General features: G+C 39.7%; 1 protein-coding gene across 1 annotated transcript in view; it reads left to right on the top strand.

Moving 5' to 3' along the window:
• Window positions 1–23,225, top strand: part of SPPL3 (signal peptide peptidase like 3) — a 178,815-nt gene that overhangs the window by 129,304 nt on the left and 26,286 nt on the right. Inside the window, exon 3 of the mRNA XM_049866007.1 lies at window positions 19,771–19,859. Within this exon, the coding sequence (XP_049721964.1) occupies window positions 19,771–19,859 (89 nt within the window). The remainder of the gene's footprint in view (window positions 1–19,770; window positions 19,860–23,225) is intronic.

Below are 23,225 nucleotides of genomic sequence, written 5' to 3'. Positions count from 1 at the left end.
GCCCCACCTATTTGTTTGTTTTTAACAGACTTGTTTTTAGAGAAGTTTTTGGTTTACAGAGAAATTGTACAGAAGATACAGAGAGTTTCCTAACTTAGAGCCCAGGCTTGAACCTCCAGGACAGTATTGAATAGAACTGATAAGAACAAACATCCTTACTTTGTTCTTCATCTTAGGGGGAAACATTTAGCCTTTCACTCTTAACTGTCGTATTAACTGTAGGTTTTTTATAAATGCTCTTGATCAGTTTGAGGAAGTCCCTTCTATTCCTAGTTTGCTGAGACTTTTTGTCATGAATGGGTGTTGGATTTTGTCATGTGTTTTTTATGTATCTATTGAGATGATTATGTGGTTTTTGGCCCTTTATTTTATTAGTGTGATACGTTACATTAATTGATATTTGAATGCTAAGCCAACCTTGCATTCCTGGGATAAATCCTAAGTGGTCATGGTGTATAATTCTTTTTATATGTTGCTGGACATGGTTTTCTGATACTTTGTTAAGGATTTTTGCTTCTGTGTTTATGAGGGATATTTGTCTCTAGCTTTTCTCTTAACGTCTTGTTATGGCTTTGGTATCACCTTAATACTGACCTCATTGAATGAGTTGGGAGGTGTTACCTCTTCTGTTTTCTGGAAGAGATAATGTAGAATTGTGTTATTTAAATATTTGAAAGAATTCACCATGGAAGAATTGATCTAAACCTGGACCTTTGTTGTTGTGAAAATGTATATAGCAGAACATATGCCAATTTAGCTATTTCTTTACATGTACAATTCAGCGACATTGATTACATTCTTCAAGTTGTGCCACTGTTCTCACCCCTTTTTCTGAATTGTTCCTCCCCTACTGGCATAAATGTACTGCCCCTAAGCTTTCTATCTAACTTTTCGTGTAGCTGTTGTCAGTTTGATCCCACATAGATAGTTGTTTAAAAAACCATATGTGGACTGGTGCACCATATCTACCATGGCTTTCACCAGACTGAGTCCAGTACGGCTAGGTGGTGCCTGGCTACCATCACTGACTGCTGGGACAGAGATCACAATAGAGGGTCCTGGACAGACCTGGAGAAAAATGTAGGACAAAAGTCTAACTCACACAAAAAAAGACCAGACTTACTGGCCTGACAGAGACTGGAGAAACCCGAAGAGTATGGGCCCTGGACACCCTTTTAGCTCAGTAATGAAGTCACTCCCGAGGTTCATACTTCAGCCAAAGATTAGATAGGCCCATAAAACAAAACAAGACTAAAGGGGCACACCAGTGCAGGGGCAAGAACTAGAAGGCAGGAGGGGACAGGAAAGCTGGTAATAGGGAACCCAAGGTTGAGAAGGAAGAGTGTTGACGTGTCGTGGGTTGTTAACCAGTGTCATAAAACAGTATGTGTACTAACTGTTTAATGAGAAACTAGTTTGTTCTGTAAACCTTCAACTGAAGTACAATTTAAAAACAATGCTCAAGGCAGACATTCTTTACTAATTAAGCTAAATTGTTGTTTGGTCTAAAGAAGACTTCACTTCCTGAATAAAGCGAATGCTTTTTTTTTTTTGAAGGCCAGAGTAACAGGGATTTGGGGACCATGGTTTTAGGGGAGATCTACGTCAGTTGGCATAATAAAATCTGTTAAGAAAACATTCTGCATCCCACTTTGAAGAGTGGCGTCTGGGGTCTTAAACACTAGCATGTGGCCATCTAAGATCCATCAATTGGTCTCAACCCACCTGGAGCAAAAGGAGCATGAAGAAGAGCAAAGATATAAGGTAATTATGAGCCTAAGAGACAGAAGGGACCGCATAAATCAGAGACTACATCATCCTGAGACTAGAAGAACTAGATGGTGCCCGGCTACAACTGATGACTACTGTGACAGGAAACACAAAAGAGAACCCCTGAGGGAGCAGGAGAGCAGTGGGATGCAGATTTCAAATTCTTTTAAAAAGGCCAGACTTAATGGTCTGACTGAGACTAGAAGGATCCCATAGGTAATGGTCCTGAGACCTTCTGTTAGCCCAAGACTGGAACCATTCCCAAAGCCAACTCTTCAGACAGGTTAGACTGGACTGTAAGATAGAAAATGGTACTGGGCGAGGAGTGTCCTTGGCTCAAGTAGACACATGAGACTATATGCGCAGCTCCTGTCTGGAGGGGACATGAGAAGGCAGAGGGCGGACAGAAACTGGCTGAATGGACACAAAAATAGAGAGTGGAGAGGAGGAGTGGTGCCGTCTCATTACAGGGAGAGCAACTAGGAGTATAGAGCAAAGGTGTATATAAATTCTTGTATGAGAGAGTGACTTGATTTGTAAGCTTTCACTTAAAGCACAATAAAAATTTTTAAAAATTAAAAAAGACTTCAGGGGATATTTTTGGTTTAAGGTTTAAAGATTATCTCAGGGCAGTAGTTTCAGGAGTTCATCCCAGCGTCCGTGGCTCCAGAAATCCGGATTCTATAAGAATTATGAAATTCTGTTTCGTGTTTTCCCCTTTTGTGGAACAGTTTTTTAGTTTTTGTTTTTTTCTGTTTGGTTCACTGCATTTTTCTTTTTTTTCCCCCTTTCCAAGTGTTGGTAGTAGGTTTTTTTTAAACAGCTTTATTGAGATATATTTAACATACCATTAAAGTTCATCCACAATTCAGTGGTTTTTGAATTATTCGGAGTTGTGTAACCATTGCCCGCTACCCAATTTTAGAATATTTCCATCATCCCAAGAAATCTTGTTCTTGTTAGCAGTCATACTCTTCCCCAGCCTGATGCAACCACTGTAATCAACTTTCTGTCTCTATAAATTAGCCTGTTCTGGACATTGCATATAAACGGAATCAGACACTCTGTGGCCCTTTATAACTGGCTTTTTTCACTTAGCATAATGTTTTTGCAGTTCATCCATCATGTAGCATGTACCAGTATTTCATTCTTTTTTATTGCTGGGTAATGCTCTATTTTGTTTATCCATTCATCCGTTGATGAACATACAGGTTGTTTCCACTTTTTGGCTGAGTAATGCTGCTTCAAGTTTTTCGTGTGGACATAGGTTTTTTGTTTCTCTTAGGTAGATAACCTAGGAGTGGAAGTGCTTGGTCATTGTATGTTTTAACTTTTTGAGGAGCTGCCACTGTTCTCCAAAGTGGCTGCTCCATTTTGCCTTCCCACCAGCAATCTGTGAGAATTCCAATTTCTCTACATCCTTACCAAAACTTGTTCATATCTGTGCTTTTGATTATAGCCATTCTAGTGAGTATGAAGTGATAAGCTATGTGGTTTTGATTTGCATTTCCCTGATGTCTAGTGGTGTTGCGCATTTTTTCATGTGCTTATTCACCATCTCTGTACCTTTTTTGGTGAAGTGTCTGTTCAGACCTTTTGCACATTATTGGATTGGGTTGTCTTTTTATTGTTGAGTTTTGAAGTTCAGATATTTATCAGATAAATGCTTTACAAAGAGTTTTTCTCCCAGTCTGTGGGTTGTCTTTTTACCTTGTATATATTCATAACTATTTTATTGATTGATCTGTTACAGTAAGTCCCTCTTTATCTCTAGTAACAGTTTTTGTCTTAAGGTCTGTTTTGTCTGATGTTAGTATTGTATTTTTACATGACTCGTGCACATCTTCTACATTTGTTTGCCAACCATTTGCTCCTCCTGTGAGGTGTTTTCGAAAGCACCACTATGCCAGTTTTTTATACATGTTGCTGTGGGAAAAAAAAAAAAATCAGCGTAATGCGCTTATAAAAATACCTCTTGAGGGGAGAGGAAATGGTTGTCAAACATAGAGGGCTCGCATTATTTGTGTAAAAATACAGTATAGGTACTCCAGCTCTCTTACAATTGCATGTAGGAAGATTTTTAATTTATGATTCAGCTTATTTACTTCTTACAAGCCTATTCAGATTTTATATTTCTTCTTGAGTCAGTTTTGGTAATTCATGTCTTTCTAGGAACTTGTCTGTTTCTGATCTTTATTATTTCCTTTCTTCTGCTTGCCTTCGCTTTAGTTTGTGCTCCTTTTTCTAGCTCCTTTAAAGTGGAAGCTCAAATTAATGATTTGAGACCTTTTTAATACAGGCATTTAATGCTGCACATTTGCCTCTAAACACTGCTTTGGCTATATTCCATAGATTTTGTATTGGTGTGTTTTAATTTTTATTTAGTTCAATATGTCTTCTAACTTCCCTGATGATTTCTTCTTTGATCTGTGGATCCTTTACAAGGGTATGGCTTACTTCCCTAATGTTTTGGAATATCTCAGATTTCTTTCTGTGGTTGAAAGGAATGTCAATAGCCTAATTCAAGTCCATTGTGGTGAAAGAATATACTTTTTATGATTTCAGCCCTTTTGAATTTATTGAGGCTTGTCTTATGATCTTTCCTGAAGAATATTCCATGTGTGTTGGAAAAAAATGTGTATTCTATTATCATTGGGTTGGGACTAGGGTGTGGTGAGTCAGATTAGTGAGGCATTTGCCTCAGGTGCAAAATTTAAGGGAATGCCAAAAAACTCTAATGACCGAGATAAAATAACTTCTGCAGTGTGTTTAAAAATAAAAATTAATGAATCAAAATCAGTGTAACAAATCCTTGATTAACAAAAATAACAACATTTTAAATAAAGACAAGATCAAGCTCCACAGACATATCCAAACTCCCTCAGGGACTGAATTACTGGGCTGAGCGCTGTGGGGACCATGGTCTCAGGGGACATCTAGCTCAATTTGCATAACATAGTTTATTTAAAAAAATGTTCTACATTCTACTTTGGTAAATAGTGTCTGGGGTCTTAAAAGCCTGTGAGCAGCCATCCAAGATACTCCACTGGTCTCACCCCTGCAGGAGCAAGGGAGAATGAAGGAAACTAAAGACACAAGAGAAGGATTAGTCCAAAGGATTAATGAACCACAACTACCACAGCCTCCACCAGACTGAGTCCAGTACTAGATGGTACCTGGCTACCACCACTGACTGCTCTGACAGGGATTACAATAGAGAGTCTCAGACAGAGCTGGAGAAAAATGTAGAACAAAACTCTAACTCACAAAAAAAGACCAGACTTACTGGCCTGACAGAGACTGGAGAGAAACCCCAAGAGAATGGCCCCTGGATATTAGCTCAATAATGAAGTCACTCCTGAAGTTCACCCTTCATCCAAAGAGTAGACAGGCCCATAAAACAAAACGAGACTAAAGGGGCACACCACCAGCCCAGGGGCAAGGACTAGAAGGCAGGAGGGGACAGGAAGGCTGATAGTAGGAAACCCAAGGTGGAGAAGGGAGAGTGTTGACATGTTGTGGGGTTGGTAACAAATGTCACAAAACAGTATGTATACTAACTGCTTAATGAGAAGCTAGTTTGTTCTGTAAACCTTCATGTGAAGTATAATAATATATCAATACATAAAGACAAGGTCAGCGTTACTGATTTTTTCCTTTTGTTTCAGGCTTCAGTTATAGCTCAGCATGGCACTATTACTGATCCTGCAGTTTTACTAGGATATGATTGTTTTACTAGGAAAATATATCTTGGGGTTCATGGAGATTCTCAGGTGTGAACGTTGATTTTCTTTTTAAATCAATGTTTGGGAAATTTCCAGCATTATTTCTTGAAGTAATTTTTCTGCTTCGCTTTCTCCTCTCTTCTCCTCCTGAGACTCGTGTATTGATATGCTTGATGTTGTCTCACAGGTCTCTGAGGCTCTGTTCATTTTTTTCTCTGTATTTCAGAGTGGATGATTTCTGTTGATGTATCTCCAGGTTCACTAGCTCTTTTCTTCTGTAATTGTACATCTGCTGTTGACCCCCTAACTACAGAATTTGTGTTTGGTTCTTTTCTAAATTTTTTTTCTCTTTATTGAGAGTCTCTGTTGAGTCATTGTCATCACATTTTCCTTCAAATCTTTAAACATAGTTTCCTTTACTTCTTTGAACATATAATAGCTGCTTTGAAGTCTTTTTTGAGTCCAGCATCTGGGACTACTCAGAGACCATTTCTCTTGACTACTTTTTTTTCCCCTTCGGTATACTTCCTTGCTTCTTCTTAACGTTTCATACTTTTTGCTTTTGAAAAAAATGGACATTTTCAGTAATATATTTCAGAAACTCTGGATTGTAAATACCCTGAGGGTAGTAGTTTTTGCTTTTTGTTTGTTTAATAACTGGCCTGGACTAAATCTGTGGGATCTGTTTCCCCTATGCTGTGTGGCTGTTGATATTGCTGCCTCCCACCCACCCACCCCCTTTTAAAAATTTTTTTTAAGCCTGGCTTCTTAGGGATCACCTCCATGTCTGCATAATTTAGTAGTCAGTCAATGATTGGTAAGAGGTCATAGTAAAATACCTTGAGTCAGTAAAGCTTCCACCATCTGTGTATATGTTCAGAGTTCAGGCAGTTTTCAAGTCTGCCCAAGCTTTTATTTTTTCACTAGATTCTCTTGCACCTTCTATATAGGTTCACCCAGGCTCATAGTCAGCCAGGAATATGTGAATTGATTGAGCCCCCTCAAATCTCTTTTGCATAGATACATGGAAAGCTTACTGACACCCACAATGGCAGTCTCATTTCCTAAATCTCCCTGTTTAATTTCTATTAAGTCTGCTGCTCTGTTGCTTGCCTTAGCTAGGACTGCAACCTGAGGCTAGCTGAGCTGCTTGTCTCCCCATTTGTTTGTCATTGACATCATTACTGTTACTGGCAACACCACTGGGGCTGGGCATGGGGCTTTTCTGTGCTCTGCTCCAAATCAAGTCAGCTCCCTCTGGCAGTGAAGTCATTAGTTTTCACAACTTGCCCACGCTGGTAGAACCGTCTCACCAATGGAGCTCGTGTGGGGGGAGGGATAAGAGCAGCCCAAGGAAGAATGCTATAGACACCCACTGTTCTTACCCAAAGTTCAGTGGTTTCATGAATAACCATTTCTCAACTTGTCAGGTATCTCTGGTCAATTTTCCAGAGCTCTGAAATCGTTTAACAATTTTGTCTGCTTTTATTGTTTTGATTCATTTTTATAATTTCCAGTTCTTTGCAGAAACTTTCCATCTAATCATTGAATTCTTTGAACACGTTGTCATTAGGTGCTTTTGACTTGGTTCCGACTCATAGCGACCCTGTGTACACCAGAACAAAATGCTGTGCAGTCTTGTGCTATCCTCACAGCCTGTCTCTAGAGAAGCAAAACCATCAAAGCATGTAAATATATGTATTTGTAGAGGCTAAAATGTCCCAAGTCCGTGGGTCAGAATAGAGGCTTCTCCTGATTCACGTAGCCACAGGTGCTGGCAAACCCAAGATCAGCAGGTCAGAGAGTAGAGCTCTTGCTCACAGGCTTCGAAGATGGATGAATCCCAAGCTTGAAAACCAAGACCACAGGTAGGCTTCTAGCTCAAGTCCGAACCGGAGGTCACACGAACAGGAGCCAGCTGCAGGATCCAGAGTGAACAAAAGTGCGTGAGCCTTGCCAGAATGTCTGCTTATATTTGATGCAGGCCACATGCTCAATGAAACTCCCTTTCAACTGATTGGCTTCTCATAGCAGATCCCATCATGGAGTTGATCACATTACCTCAGATCTCATCATGGAAGTGATCACATCATAGGACTGCCAAACCACGGAGGATCGCGACTCAGCCAAGTTGACACACAGCCTTTACCATCACACAGTCGTTACTGTGCTCGAGCCATTGTTGCAGCCACTGTGTCAGTCCATCTCATTGAGGGTCTTCCTCTTTTTCGCTGACCCTCTACCAAGCATGACATCCTTCTCCAGGGACTGGTCTCTCGTGATAACGTGTCCAAAGTATGTGAAACAAAGTCTCACCATCCTTGCTTCTAAAGAGCATTCTGGCTGTACTTCTTCCAAGATAAGATTTGTTTGTTCTCACAGTCCGTGGTTATATTCAATATTCTTCGCCAACACCATAATTCAAAGACATCAGTTCTTCTTTGGTCTTCCTGATTCATTGTCCAGCTTTCACGTACATGTGAGGCAATTGAAAACACTGTGGCTTGGGTCAGGTGCAGCTTAGTGCTCAAACACTTTAATGAGGTCTTTTGCAGCAGATTTGCCCAACGCAATAGCATCATTTGATTTCTTGAGTGCTGCTTCCCTGGGTGTTGATTGTGGATCCAAGTAAAATGAAATCCTTGACAACTTCAATACTTTCTCTGTTTATCATGGTGTTGCTTATTGGTCCAGTTGTGAGGGTTTTTGTTTTCTTTATGTTGAGGTTTCATACTCCATACCAAAGGCTGTGGTCTTTGGTCTTCATCAGTAAGTGCTTCACATCCTCTTTACTTTCAGGAAGCAAAGTTGTGTCATCTGCGTATGAGTCTTCCTCCAATCATGATGCTGTGTTCTTCTTCATATTGTCCTGCTTCTTGGAGTATTTGCTAAGTATACAAACTGAATAAGTATAATGAAAGGATGAGTCTTCCTCCAATCGTGATGCTATGTTCTTCTTCATATTGTCCTGCTTCTTGGAGTATTTGCTAAGTATACAAACTGAATAAGTATAATGAAAGGATACAACCCTGACACACACCTTTCCTGTCTTTATGCAGTATCCCCATGTTCTGTTTAAACAACTGCCTCTTGGTCAATGTACAGGTTGCACATGAGCACATTTATCTGTTGTGGAATTCCTGTTCTTCACAGTGTTACTTATAATTTGTTATGATGCACACCGTCGAATGCCTTGCGTAGGCAATAAGACACACATAAACAGGTAAACATCTTTTTTGTATCCTCTGCTTTCAGTCAAATCCATCTGACATCAGCAATGATATCCCTCATTCCATGTCCTCTTCTGAATTCTGCTTGAACTTCTTCTGGCAGTTCCCTGTCCATGTACTGCTCCAACCACTTTTGAATGATATTCAGCAAAATTTTACTTGAGTGTGATGTTAATGGTACTGTTCAGTAATTCCCGCATTCTGTTGGATCACCTTTCTTTGGAATGGGCACGAATATGGATCCCTTGCAATTGGTTTAATCAGGAAGCTGTCTTCCATATTTCTTCATGTAGACAAGTAAGTGCTTCCAGTGCTGCATGCATTTGTTGAAACTTCCCAGTTGGCATTCTGTCAATTCCTGGAGCCTTATTTTTCACCAGTCCCTTCAGTGTAGCTTGGACTTCCTCCTTCAGTACCGTTGTTTCTTGATCATATGCTATCTCCTAAAATGGTTGAACATTGACCAAGTTCTTTTTGGTACAGTGACTCTGTGTATTCCTTCTATCTTCTTTTGATGACTCCTGCGTGGTTCAATATTTTCCCTGTAGAATCCTTCAGTATTGCAACTTGAGGCTTAATTTTTTCTTCCGTTATTTTAGCTCAAGAAATGCTGCGTGTGTTCTTCGCTTTTGGTTTTCCCACTCCAGGTCTTACGTACATTTCATTATAGTACTTTGTCTTCTCGAGCTACCCTTTGAAATCTTCGTTTAGCTTCATCATTTCTTCAGTTTGCTTTTTAGGTACTGCATTCAAGAGCAAGTTTCAGAGCCTCTTCTAACATCCATTTTGGTCTTTCTGTCTTTTTAATGATCTTTTGCTTTCTTCATGTATGATGAGACATGTTAGTCATAGTTATTTTAAAGTCCATGCCTAATGACACCAACATCTGTATCTCCTGTAGTTTTGTTTCTAATGCTTTTTTTTTTTCTTTTGGATTTCAGTTAAATAATGACTTCTTCTCAGACGTGGTTTTTGAAAAATTACAGAGCTGTGAAACTGAACTTGTTATCTTCCTCCAAAGAGAATTTACTCCAGTTTCTGGTAGACATGTAGGCTGTGGGCAGATTAATTTAATGCAATTGGTGATTGAGATACTTGAAGGTGGGCTTTAATTTTAGAGAAGGCTGTTCTGTTTCCCTGGTGGCGTAGTGGTTAAGTGCTACAGCTGGTAATCAAAGGGTCAGCAGTTCGAATGCGCCAGGCACTTCTTGAAAACTCTATGGGGCAGTTCTGCCATGTCCTATAGGGTTGCTATGAGTCGGAATCGACTCGACGGCGCTGGTTTGGGTTTTTTTTGTGTTTATTCTGTTTCCAGTTCACCCTAACAACTAGGTCTTACTTAGTCCTTTGGCTCCGACTGAAAAAGCCTAGGGTGTTTGCCAGGGCCTCTCCTCCTTAGTGGACCCTGAACTCTTAAAATTTTTGTCTCCTCAGTGCAGTGGGGCTTCTGAAAGCACTCTTTACCTACTCAGCATTTCAGCCATCTCTTCCAACTTCAGAATCGGCAATTGTTTCAAGGGGGAAAATGGCTCAGATGCCAGGCTTACCTTATTCCTGGCTTCACGTTTCTAGAACTAGGTACTGTAAATTCTCACTACTTTGGTAGATAGCCAGTGTTTTCACAAAGACATCTTGTTTTTTGTCCAGTTTTTCTAGATACACCAATGGGAGTGTTGGTCCAGAACAATCCAGTCAACTCTTTCAACAGAGAGCTGAGAGCAGAGAGTGAAATAATCTGGTTTGTGTTTTAGAAGAATTGTTCTGGATTCTGTGTGGGATATAGATTGTTGGGTAGGGAGAAAGAGTAGAAGAAGGAAAGCCTGGGAGGCTATTGCTGTAGTACAAACAATAAATGATGATGACTTTAACTAGGCTAATAGTTGGTGAAGTGAGATATGGATAGATTTAGGACAAGAATTGCTTATGAAATTGATACAGTGTATGTGGGAGGGAGGAATCCAGGATGTCTCCGAGGTCTATGGCCTGAACACCTGAATAGAGTGGTGGTGCAGTTTTTGAGATGGAGAGCCCTGTAGGAGAAGCATATTTTTAATGGAAAATTGTTAATACAGAGAAAATATCATTTGTCAAGAGACTGATACTGGTCCTAGTTTGACTCTTGTCACTGTTTAATTTGGGGCAAGTAACAAGTCTCTCCAGGTGCCCTGGTGGCACTCAGCATCATTAGCCATCAAGAGAGATGCAAATCAAAACCACAGTGAGATACCATTTCACTCCCACTAGGCTGGCTAAGATTGAAAACAACAACAACAAACAGGAAATAACAGATGTTGACGAGGATGTGGGGAGATTGGGACCCTAACCCATTGCTGGTGGGAATGCAGACTGGTACAGCCACTGTGGAAAGGGTGTGGTCGTTCTTCAGAACACTAAAAACAGAACTACCATATGACCCAGCAGTTCCACTCCCAGGTGTGTGACCAGAAGGCTGGACAGCAGCTACCCAGACTCATAACACCAGTGCTTCCTGCGGCGCTGTGCACAGTGGCCGGAAGACGGAGAAGCAGCCCAAACGGCCATCAGCAGATGAATAGGTAAACAAAGTGTGGTGCGTCCATACAGTGGAATACTACACAGCCCGCAGGAGAAACGAAGTCACGATACGTGCTACAGTAGGGGTGCGGCTCAAAGACATTATGCTGAGCAAAATAAGCCAATCACAGTAGGACAAATACTGTATGACCCCACTTATAAAAAGACAAGGAAAGGCAAATATACAGAGATTAAAGTTTATTAGTGGTTACCAGGGGTGGGAGGGAGGGGGAGAAAGGAGTTAACGGTGATGGAAAAAAATCACATTGATTAAGGGTAAGGTTGCACACCCGATTATTGTAATTGTAACTCCCCTGAAGTTCCCAGAGTTCTCCATTTTGCTAAGTCAAAAAAAAAAAATCCCCTCAGTCTTCATCCTTGATTTATCCTTCATGGTTTACCACCATTTACTACTGAAACTTTCTCCTCCCCTGAATTCCATGATCCTATCATGCATTTTTTTTTTTTTATCATGCTGCCTTCCATATAGGATATGCACAAAAATGTTTCTTGAATTTGAATAAGACTGTCCTTACTGCCCCATCCCCAACAGCCTGACCATTTAAATATGTTCTTATCACTTCTGACTTGAGACCATAGAAATATATTTGTTTGCTCGTTTAAATTATCGCCTTTATTTAAAACTGTATAAACCAGGGGGAAGATCATAAAATACTGAATAAAAGATTTATAAATTGCATTGGCTGTTTCCCACTAGGCATTCACATTTCTAAGTACAGTGGTAAAAATCATACCAAATTAAACTAGATTGCAAGCAAAGCCTAGGTTTCAGGAGCCCTTACCTTTGCCATCGCTTGGCTGAGTTTTGCTAGACTTTCTGTATTACTTAAAGCAGACACCTGTCTCTCCTTACTCTTTCCAGCTGCTCAGAAAAAAATAGCATAATTACACATTTAATCAGTATGTTTCAGAATATGTTGACGAACCTACAGGAGAACGTTAGAGAAACAAAAAACTAACTGGAGGGAAAAAATGAAAATAATAGAAAAGGACCATTCTGATGGGCAGATAGACCCAAGAATTACAGTATGAGGCTGGCTTAGAATATCTTAGGTTTATTACTGGCAAGACCATATTTGAAAGTCTGTCCCATCAGGAGCCATGGACAAAAGAAATAACAGATTTGAAATAAGTCAAAAAGGAAGATACACTTCATGTTCAATATTATTAAACAGCTGGTATATAAAAAGGAAGGAGCCCTGGTGGTGCAGCGGTTCAAGCACTCAGCTGCCAACCCAAGGTTCAGCTGTTTGAACCCACCAGCCCCTCCTCGGGAGAAAGATGTGACAGTCTTGCTTCCGTAAAGATTTCAGCCTTGGGAACCCTATGAGGCAGTTCTACTCTGTCCTGTAGGGTCACTACAAGTTGGAATCGACTCGAAGGCAATGGGTTTGGTTTTTCGTCTATATAAAAAATAAATAGCTATAGAGTAACTACTATGTTTTTTTAAGACAAGCACCTACCTGGGCTTGCTTTAATGATGAGGGCAGTTTATTTGCTTATACTCAGAGCTACTGTAGGAAGACGATGTCACCAGGTTAGTAAGACTGCGGAGATAATAATAGGAACTGTGCTTCATCTGATTGTGTTGCCCTTCATACTCAGTGCATATAATTGTAAAGCTAGACCAGGGTAACCAAAACAGGTCTCGGTGTAGTTCACAAATGTATTGATGTTCTAATGGTGTGCAGTGTGTTTATTATCTTTTGAACCGATCCTTTTGCCATCTCATAACCTTCTGTCCTACGTTAAAACGTCACCTACAGAAATACAATTTATTAGATAATGTGGGAAATGATTATGTACATTATGCACTACACAGACAATCACCTTTATGTGTTTATCAAGTTTAATCAGCTTATTTGTAAGTATTTTTAAATTTATAAAAAGCTACTATAAGTTTTCTAGGAACACATATTTAGCTGAAAGCCAAGTTCAGCCATATAGTCTTGACCTTGGTTAAGTGAGTTCTCCCTTTCACTGTGCCTGCTTCCAATATTAGGATGATCAAAAAACATGGTACTCATAAAATGATTAAAAAAAAAAAAAAAACACTGCAGTTTTCCCTTTTTATCTCCTTCAGTATTCACTGCGTACTCAGTTATAAAAGTTCAGATGGATGGTGCAAGTATAATTTCCAATAAACTAATAATGTTCTCAGTTCCATTTGGCTTCCTAAAATTATATATTTTTGCTCTGCCCTGTTCAAAAGGATTTCAGACCATTTACTAAGTTTTACAGATTGTGATGAGATAAGGTAAAACGGGGCCAAAGAAAAGACAAAGGGTGAGTCTGAAAATGTGTGTCATAGTGGCCAATACCCTTACTTCTAAAAAAAAATTAGTGATCCCCAGATACCACAGTAAGCTGTCTTAAAAACCAACTTTAAAAAAAAAAGGGGGAAAGCAAGAAATTAAAAACTTTACAGTGCTCTTAGATTTAAAAAAAAAAAAGTTCAGGAAAATAGCAACCGTTCTTGGTCGAAAGATCAGCCAGACTTTTATCCCAAAGACCCTCTAAAAAGGATACAACACTGAGTTTCGTAGCATTTTATAGTAGGCGTTCAAATGTTTGTCAAATGAATTATAGTACTTTTTTTTTTAGCATAAGCTGGTAGCATTGCACCAAAATGCATTTCAGTAAAAGCAGTTTTGCCAAAATCGGAGGTTCACAGTGGGCAGCAGAAAGCTGCGGTCTGGATGCCCAGCTGACAGCTGAACTGGTTTGATCCACAGTTACATTTCGGATTATTTGGAGAAGTGCCTGGACTGTCCTTCGATTGGTTACCCCTGAATATTCCTCTCTCCGTAAATGTCGGTGGCAGTGAACATGACCTGCCATGCTGGCACTTCAGTTAAGACCTCAGTGTCTTAACATTTCCCACAGTGCGTTTTTATTTGTATTTTTATCAAAACTGAAGCCTGACAAGGCCTATGTACCATGTTTCCCCTTGTCCTGAAGCAAGCAGTGAAAATTCTCAAAGGAGGCCTAGGGTTCTCCTCAGAAAATAATTTTTAATTCAGTCTAGTACATATGGATTACAACCTCAACATAAAGAAAACAAAAATCCTCACAACTGGACCAGTAAGCAACATCAGGAGAAACAGAGAAAAGATTGAAGTTGTTAAGGGTTTCATTTTACTTGGGTTCACAATCCACGCCCATGGAAGCAGCACTCAAGAAATCAAACAGCATATTACATTGGGCAAATTTGCTGCAAAAGACCTCTTTAAAGCGTTCAAAAGCAAAGGTGTCACTTTGAGGACTAAAGTGTGCTTTACCCAAGCCATTGTCTTTTCAGTCTCCTCACATGCATGTGGAAGCTGGACAGTGAATAAGGAAGACTGAAGAATTGATGCCTTTGAATAAAAGTTTTGGCGAAGAATATTGAATATACCATGGACTGCCAGAATGACAAACAAATCTGTCTTGGAAGAAGTACAGCTAGAATGCTCCTTGGAAGTGAGGATGGTGAGACTTTGTCTCACATACTACAGACATGTTATCTGGAGCAGGACATCATGCTTGGCCAGCAAAAAAGAGGAAGACCGTCAATGAGAGGTGGATTGACACAGTGCTGCGACAAAGGGCGTAAACGTAGCAACAACTGTGAGGATGATGCAGGACCAGGCAGTGTTTCATTCTGTTGTGCACAGGATCACTCTGAACTGGAACTGACTCAGTGGCACCTAACGACGACAACATATCAAGTTCATCCAGAAAATAATATTAGATCAAGTTAATTCAAGGAGAAATGCTATGCAGCTATTTAAAACACAGAGTAAAAAATAGTAGGAACTGATGTGGAAAGATGTCCTTGAGATTCTATTGAATGAAAAATAATTTGCAAAGTTGTATATATGATAATCCTCATTTTTTAAAAAGACAAATATTTACCAAATGTATACACGTCTGGGGATAGGGATTATGGGAACTGGTTGTTTCGTTTTGTTTTTAGTGAAGGGGAGCTAATACAGACAAGCAGGGTCCTATAATGTAGTGTAACATAAGAGCCTTGGTTTCCATGCTGTACAGTGAGGATACTAAAGCATCTGTAAGAGGCAGGATGATCATATACTTTACCATCCAGACCAAGGTACTGGGGTGTTTTTGAAAGGAGGGCAATGTTAATCTCACCAGGACACTAGACATGAACTGGGATATGTGGTAACCCTACTCATAGGGTTATTCTGTGAATCAGATGAGATTTTGCCTCTAAAACATCTAGCACAGTGTCTGACAGTTAGAGCTCAGTAAAGGTGAACAATTATCATTATTTTAACCCTCAGGAAATTTTCGGGCACTTAGTTAGAAGACCATGTCTCCCTGCCCTGATTCTGTTAGTGTCTTAATGTAGGTTCTGTGTGAGCACCAGTAATTGGAAATTTGTTTACCTCCTGCGACTTGACCCATAACCACTTCAGAGTTGATGAAAAGACAAGTAAAAATAGGAAGTATTATGCTATAATTTAGGTGGATTTTCTGCAGTGGTAAATGGCTGTCTGTGATCAAACAGCCATAGCTCACGTCCTTCTTTTGGTCATTTAAACATTGATTTCAGTAACCCAGACTGGCTGTTTGTTAAGAAGACAGGATAGAATGTCTGATAGTATATATAAGATTATGATGGTGATAGGGTGATGTGAAGGGCAGGTATCTGTGAAGATGGAACAGACTGTTCTAGGTCCAGCCGAGCAATTTCATGTCTGTGGAGTTAATAAAGATGAAGAAGTAAGTAAAGACAAAGGTCCACGATTCAGAGTGGTCCCTGGATAGCTCTGGAGGCAAGTCGTCTGCAAAGGCTTTACTTAAACAACTGAAGTTTGCTATCAGCTGCACAGTGTGGGTAACCATTACTGAACCCCAGTCACAGTGGCCTGGGATCTGCTCAACCTAGGCCTGTTCATCTTGTTAAACCTGAAGATATGAATCTTCCCAGTTTGAACTAGCATCAGGGACCCTACAACCTCATTTAAGTCAGTCTTTGTTTTGTGTAGCAGTAACTCATGCTCTTCTTCTAATGATCTGACAGGAGTTTGATTTTAACTAAGCTTATTTGAGGCAACGAGAAATTGAAAGTTAACTTTAAATTACATAAGGACCAAAGAAGAGCACTTTGTTTCTTTTTCTTCCCTCTGCCTCAGTTGTTGTCGTTAGGTGCCATCAAGTTGGTTCCTGTTCGTAACGACCCTATAGAACAGAGTAGAACTGCACCATAGGGTTTCCAAGAAGCAGCTGGCAGGTTTGAACTGCCAACCTTTTGGCTAGGAGCCGAGCTCTTAACCACGATGCCAGCAGGGCCCCTCTGCCTCAGGAGTACCTCATTAGCCTGCCTAAGATTTTCCTGTCCCAGCAGCAGTTCTTGTCAAAGTAAGTTCTAAGAAAATGGAACAGTTAAAACTGGTTTGAGGTTAGCCACAACGTATGATATTTGAAGAGAAGAAATCCTTCCCTCAGAATAACCAAGAGAGAGTTGTGAATAGTCCTGTGCGAATCACAAATTGAAATGGCGTTAAATAACCCTTAGGTCCTTCCTGCACTACTCTCAACACCCAGTCTCATTCACCCCATCTCGAGAGACTGTGTAACATCTGTGCCTAGGGTTAAACGAAAGAGGTGCCCGCTGACTTTACAGTCCAGCAGGAAAGCATAGAAGCTGACAGTCCGTAGAAGCTAGCTCCCAGGATAGAGATGTGGGTAAAAGTTCCAGTAAAATTACCCTGCTGTCACCAGATTCTGAGTAGGCATAACACGTGTAGTAGTTCCATTCATAAGTAAATTTGAAAAAGTCAGTTGAAATTAATACACATCTTTTCCAAAGCGTGTCCACAGGGGAAAAGCAGTCTTCAGTGACTGCAGGCAGGTTCTCATGAAATATATCACCAGTCCTAGAGTTTAGATCCCCACAAATGATTAGCTTAGCTATGAGAAACATGAATTAAAAACCATAGAATCCATGTACTGAAAACTACCACAGGTGTCCTGGCAGGGAAATATAATGCAAAACAGGTGTATCTAGTTATTAGTTATGGAACTAATCAAAATTGACAGGGAAAATTTTCTGTCTTGGGAGCCAGTCACTATAACAGTTCCTCTAGGGTTGACTGAGGTGGAGCCGCTAGTGTACTTTTTAATCTCTGCTAAAGTGCCTTTCTCTGATGGCTTGAGAAATATAAGACTCCCAGACGTTAAATACGAGCAGATGAATGTTCTGAAATCCAAGTCTTCTTTATTTAAAAAAAAAAAAAAAAAAAGACAAGAAAGTCAACCCATCAGAATTCTGACCATGTGAAGATTCCAATTTCTCCACGTCTTCACCAGCACTTGTTATTGCTTGACTTTTTTGTTGTAACCATCCTAGTGGGTGTGAAGTGGTATTTCATTAAGGTCTTGATTTGTCTTTTCCTGATGACTAAAGATGTTGAGCATCTTTTCATGTGCTTATTGGCCATTTGTATATCTTCTTTGGGGAAATATCTATGTAGTCAGATCCTTTGCACATTTTTTAATTGGGTTGCCTTTTCCTTATTGAGTTCTTTGTATATTCTAGATACAAGTACCTTGTCAGATATATGATTTTCAGATATTTTCTCCCATCCTGTAAGTTGTTTTTTCACTTTCTTCTTGGGTCCTTTGAAGCATGGAAGTTTTTAATTTTGACTAAGTCCAATTTTCACGTTTTTTCTTTTGTTGCTTGTATTTTTGGTGTCATATCTAAGAGTCCATTGCCACATCCAAGCCCACAAGATTTACCTCTGTATTTTCTTCTAAGAGTTTTACAGCTTTAGCTTTTAAGTTATTTAAGGTAATTAAAATTAAATTTAAAATTCAGTTTTTTAGTCACACTAGCCACATTTCAAGTGCTTATGTGGTCAGTGTAAAGTATAGAACATTTCCATTATTGCAGGAAGTTCTTTTGGACACACAAACCTCTTTAAATAAACATACCAATAGAAAATGGGCTAAGAATTTAAGCATAGAGCTCACAAAGAAAAATCAAATGGACAGACCCACATACACACAATTATTCAATAATTAAAGAATTGTAAATTTAAACAAACGTAAGATAACATTTTTAGCCTCCTCCTCAATCAGATTAACAATGACAGCTTCCTTCAGGACTTGACTCAGAGGGCAGTCAGGCCTTCTCCCTTCACCCTATCTAAAATGTCAAGGCCTAACCCTTTCATTTCCTGCTGGTTTTCATTAGCACTTCCATTAATATACCATATATTTCACTTAGTTTTCTTGTTTATTGTTGGTCTTCCGCCTTTGAATGTAAAATCCATGAGAGCCTGTTTATTATTCCTCACTATTTATTATCCCTCCCCTCTACCTAGAACAGTTCCAGATACAGCAGAAACTCAGATTGTTGTTGTGGTTGAATCAAAGTTGGCAAGGTGTAGAGAAATAAGTAGTCAAGCACTATTAGAAAGAATAAATTGGTACAGCCTTTCTGGCAGCAGTTGTAATAGTCTCAAAATTGTGCTTGCTCTGGCCATCTAAGATGCATCAATTGGTGTCAACCCACCTGTAGTAAAGGAGAATGAACACCAAAGACACAGGTAAATATGAGTCCAAAAGACGGAAAGGGCCACATAAACCAGAGACTGTACAGCCTGAACCCGGAAGAACTAGATGGTGCCCAGCTACAACCAATGACTGTGCTGACAGGGAGCACAACAGAGAACCCCTGATGGAGCAGGAGAGCTGTGGAATGCAGACCACAAAGTCTCGTAAAAAGACCAGACTTAATGGTCTCACTGAGACTAGAAGGACCCTGGGGAGGTCATGGTCCCCAGACCTTCTCTTAGCTCAAGACTGGAACCTTTCCCAAAGCCAACTCTTTAGACAGGGATTGGACTGGACTATAATACAGCAAATGATACTGGTGAGGAGTGAGCATCTTGGTGTAAGTGGACACATGAGACTATGTGGGCAGCTCCTGTCTGGAGGCAAGATGAGAAGGCAGAGGGGGACAGGAGCTGGTTGAACCTACATGGGAAATACAGGGTAGAGAGGAGGAGTGTGCTGTCTCATTAGGGGGCGAGCAGCTAGGAGTACATAGCAAGGTATATATAAGTTTTTGTATGAGACTGACTTGATTTGTAAACTTTGAAAGCACAATTTAAAAAAAAAATTGTGCTTGTCCTTTGACCTAGCATTTCTCCTTCTAGGTATTTATTATAAGGATGTAATTAAGAATGTGCACAGAGATACATCTGGCAGATTCAGCCATAATGGAATGCTTACCTGCAGCCAGGAAAACGCTTGAACTGACATATTGGAAAGAATGTAGATGGTTTTATTTTGTTTTTAAATGTCAACAAAGAACCATTTTGCAAAATTGTTCAAAAGAGATCTTCCTTTCTTTCCTAATGCCTTAGCATTTTAAAATATTATCTCATTACTGACTTGTCTGATGTACTTCTTTCTTAAGCAAAATGTAACCTAGAAATTTCTTTTCACAGGTCTCTTAATATGGACTTTGAAAATCAAGATAAGGAGAAAGACAGCAACAGTTCTTCTGGGTCTTTTAATGGCAACAGCACCAATAATAGTAAGACATTTCATGCTAATTAACTTACACACATGTACTTGTCTTAATTTGAGGTTCTTTCTATACCCCCAGTTAATACTTCACTGGCTTCAGGGATTAATGTTTATTTTCTTAAAGGTAGTATCTGCCAGCTTATGACTTCATTAAGTATTTTGGTGGGGTTGATTCTTTTGTAGGTGTTGATCATCAGTTCACTCAGTGACTTAAAAGTTAGCTCCTTGAAGTACTTCTGAAACTAAGTATTATTATTATCTCGTCTAATATGTAGGACCTTATAAAAATATTTGCTTTAGAAAAGAAGTGTGTTATATGGCAGATACTCAACAGCATCATTCATAATAGTATGCCCTTTGTAAAACAATGCAAATGTCTATAAACTGGTGAATGGACAAGCAAAGTATAGTATCCCCATGCAGTGGAATACTGTTCAGCAATACAAAGAACCAGGTGCTGATACATGCTATAGCATGGATGAATTTCAGAACATTTTGCCAAGTGAAAGAAGCCAGAGACAAAAGATCACATATCGAGTGGTTCCATTTATACGAAATTTCCAAAAAGGCAGATTTATAGAGACAAAAAGGTGATTAGTGGTTGTCTAGGGCTAGAGGTGGGAAGGAACATTAACTGTAAACAGGCATGAGGGGTCTTACTGCATTGATGAAAATGTGCTTTACCCCTTCCCCACCAAAAAAAAAAAAAAAACCAGATGGATTTATGTACTTAAAATGGGTTAATTTTATGGTATGTATATTATACCTTAATGGAGTTATAGGAAATTGGTGATGCTTATTATGGAAAACCAACCCCACCCGCTGCCATCGAGTCAATTCAGACTCATAGTGACCCTGTAGGACAGAGTAGAACTGCCCCATAAAGATTCAAGATTCCAAGGAGTACCTGGTGGATTTGAACTGCCAACCTTTTGGTTAGCAGCAGTAGCTCTTAACTACTAAAGAGAAGTGAATTAGAAATAAGGAGACTGGCTTTACAATATTAAAAGATTTATTTTGGATACCTATCATGTGCTTGGCATTCTCTTCAATATTTTGAAAGATACATAAGTACAAGAGCTGCTACCCAAGCTGTTATATAGGCAGCATGGCCAAAATACTTTCCAAGGTATTAAAGGGTGCTAAGAGATGGCGAATACCACTTCCCTCCTGTATCTGGGGCAGGTACTTTTTCTCACCGAGCCTCGCGATAGCCTCAGAATCCTTCTGAATGAGCAGCTACTCTCAATGGATCAGAGTAAGCTCTAGAGATCATTTTGACATCCATGTACAAAGAGAGTCAAGAGAAAGGCAAGTTGGGGATAAGGAACAATGGGTCAAGTAAGGGACTTCCCTGGAGAAGGTGAGTTTGACTCAAAACAGTGAACTTGGATTGGCGGAGAGGAAGCCGCTGCAGATGAGAAGAGCGTATAAAACAGACACAGAGGGGGCAGCGAGCATGACTTAAAGAATAAGGTAAAGTCACCAGCCTAACAAGAAGGAAATACCAGGCATCTAATGTAAGGAATGGAGCCGTGGTGGTGCAGTGGTTATGAGCTTGGCTGCTAACCAAACGGTCAGCGGTTTGAATCCATGAGCTGCTCTTTGGAAACCCTATGGGGCAGTTCTACTCTGTCATATAAGGTCACTATGAGTTGGAATTGACTTGATGTCGGTGGGTTAATACAAGGTTGGAGTCCCTAGGTGGTGCAGTTAATATGCTTAGCTGCTCACTGAAAGGATGGCTGCTCAAGTCTCCCCAGAGGCACCTCAGAAGAAAGGCCAGATGATCTCCATCTGAAAAATCAGAAGACCTATGGAACACAGTTCCACTCTGACATGCATGAGGTCGCCATGAGTCAGAGTTGACCCAGCAGCTACTGGTTTGGTTTTTCTGAATGTAAGGTTAGATGTATTGATAGATATTAATGAAGGACATTGGATGTTAAGAGATCACTTAATTTCTACTTCAGTGTCTCTGGTTATCATTATGCTCAGTCAACCAAATTACACTTCCCGAGTTTTCCGCCAGTTATGTGTTTTATTGTCGCCCAGTAGTGCACAGTGGGCATGACGAATACAGTAAGTAGAATCATTTAAATAGAATGAATCTTTTCTTAAACTTATGACACAGATCCTTGTATGAGGTAAAATACCATCCCAGTAACTTACTAGGAACCAGGTAAAGACCCAGTGTCAGAATCTGTCTCATTCCCGAAAATCAAAATAGGGGGAATCACTTTGTAAATGAGTATTTCCCTTTGCAGATGGTTTCACTGCAGTGTTTGCTTAGGACATTTGCCCTAGGAAATGACTCTTTTTAAATCCCTTGTTTCCCACGTGCTTCTCACATGGAGGTACAAAAATCAGACACTGTCTGTTCCAGGAACTGACATGTATTTAGCCTGCAGCCTTGCTCATTGAATGCTGAAAATAATGTCTGTAAACAACATTTAATCCCATCACCAGCCTATCTCTTGTGTTGATTTTGGCTTTCAAGATAACGCACTGCATTTGTCCTTCCGGTTATGTCTGTTTTGTTTTTATGTTGCTGGAGTTTGGGTAAAATTTCTAATTAATTAGCCCCTTCCCCTCCAGGACATTCTCTCTCCAAACCTTTAGGAAGTATAATGTCGAAGTCATGTATGCTATTTTAAGTAGCATATTGTCAGCAACTAAAGGAGCTTTGGAGGCCTGGTAGCGCAGTGGTTAAGAACTCGGCTGTTAACCAAAAGGTCGGCAGTTCGAATCCACCAAGCACTCCTTGGAAACCCTATGGGGCAGTTCTACTCTGTCCTGTAAGGTCGCTATGAGTCAGAATTGACTCAACAGCAAGGGGGTTAAAGGAGCTTTACTTGCCCTATGACATTGCTGTTTGGTAAACTCTCCTGTGCGTTCTTCTGTAAAACTACCTGGAAGCAACAATGTCTGATACTTTCTGATATAAAAATCTGTGCTTTCCAAAAAAAAAAAAAAAAACTGCATTCTGATAGTCTAGAAGGTTCTTTGTGTATTCAGTTTTGCATTTTAATTGCAGTCTGAGCTTCTAAAACTTCCTTTTATTATAAACAAATACCTGACTTACTAAACAGTATTTGTTCTAGCCAGCCCTTTTTCTGTTCATATTTTGAACCAATGTAACTATATGTACACTATATGATGCTTTGGTTCACAGGAGGTGGGGGACATGTATAAGATTTATAAAATATTTTTTAGACATTTGCTGCTTATCCTAAACAATCATTTATTTGGGAAACCATTATTTTCTCTTGTGAAAAGCATCTGATATCTGGAGTTTCCTCTAATTCTTAACTGGAACTGTTGCAGAGCATTTAAATTCAAAAGCTATTTTAGGTGAAGTTTAGTTAGAAGT

The sequence above is a fragment of the Elephas maximus genome, chromosome 22 (assembly GCF_024166365.1).
Source record: "Elephas maximus indicus isolate mEleMax1 chromosome 22, mEleMax1 primary haplotype, whole genome shotgun sequence".
NCBI classification, from domain to species: Eukaryota; Metazoa; Chordata; class Mammalia; order Proboscidea; family Elephantidae; genus Elephas; species Elephas maximus.
The sequence above is the reverse complement of the archived record's forward strand: the minus strand, read 5'-3'. Positions and strand labels throughout refer to the sequence as shown.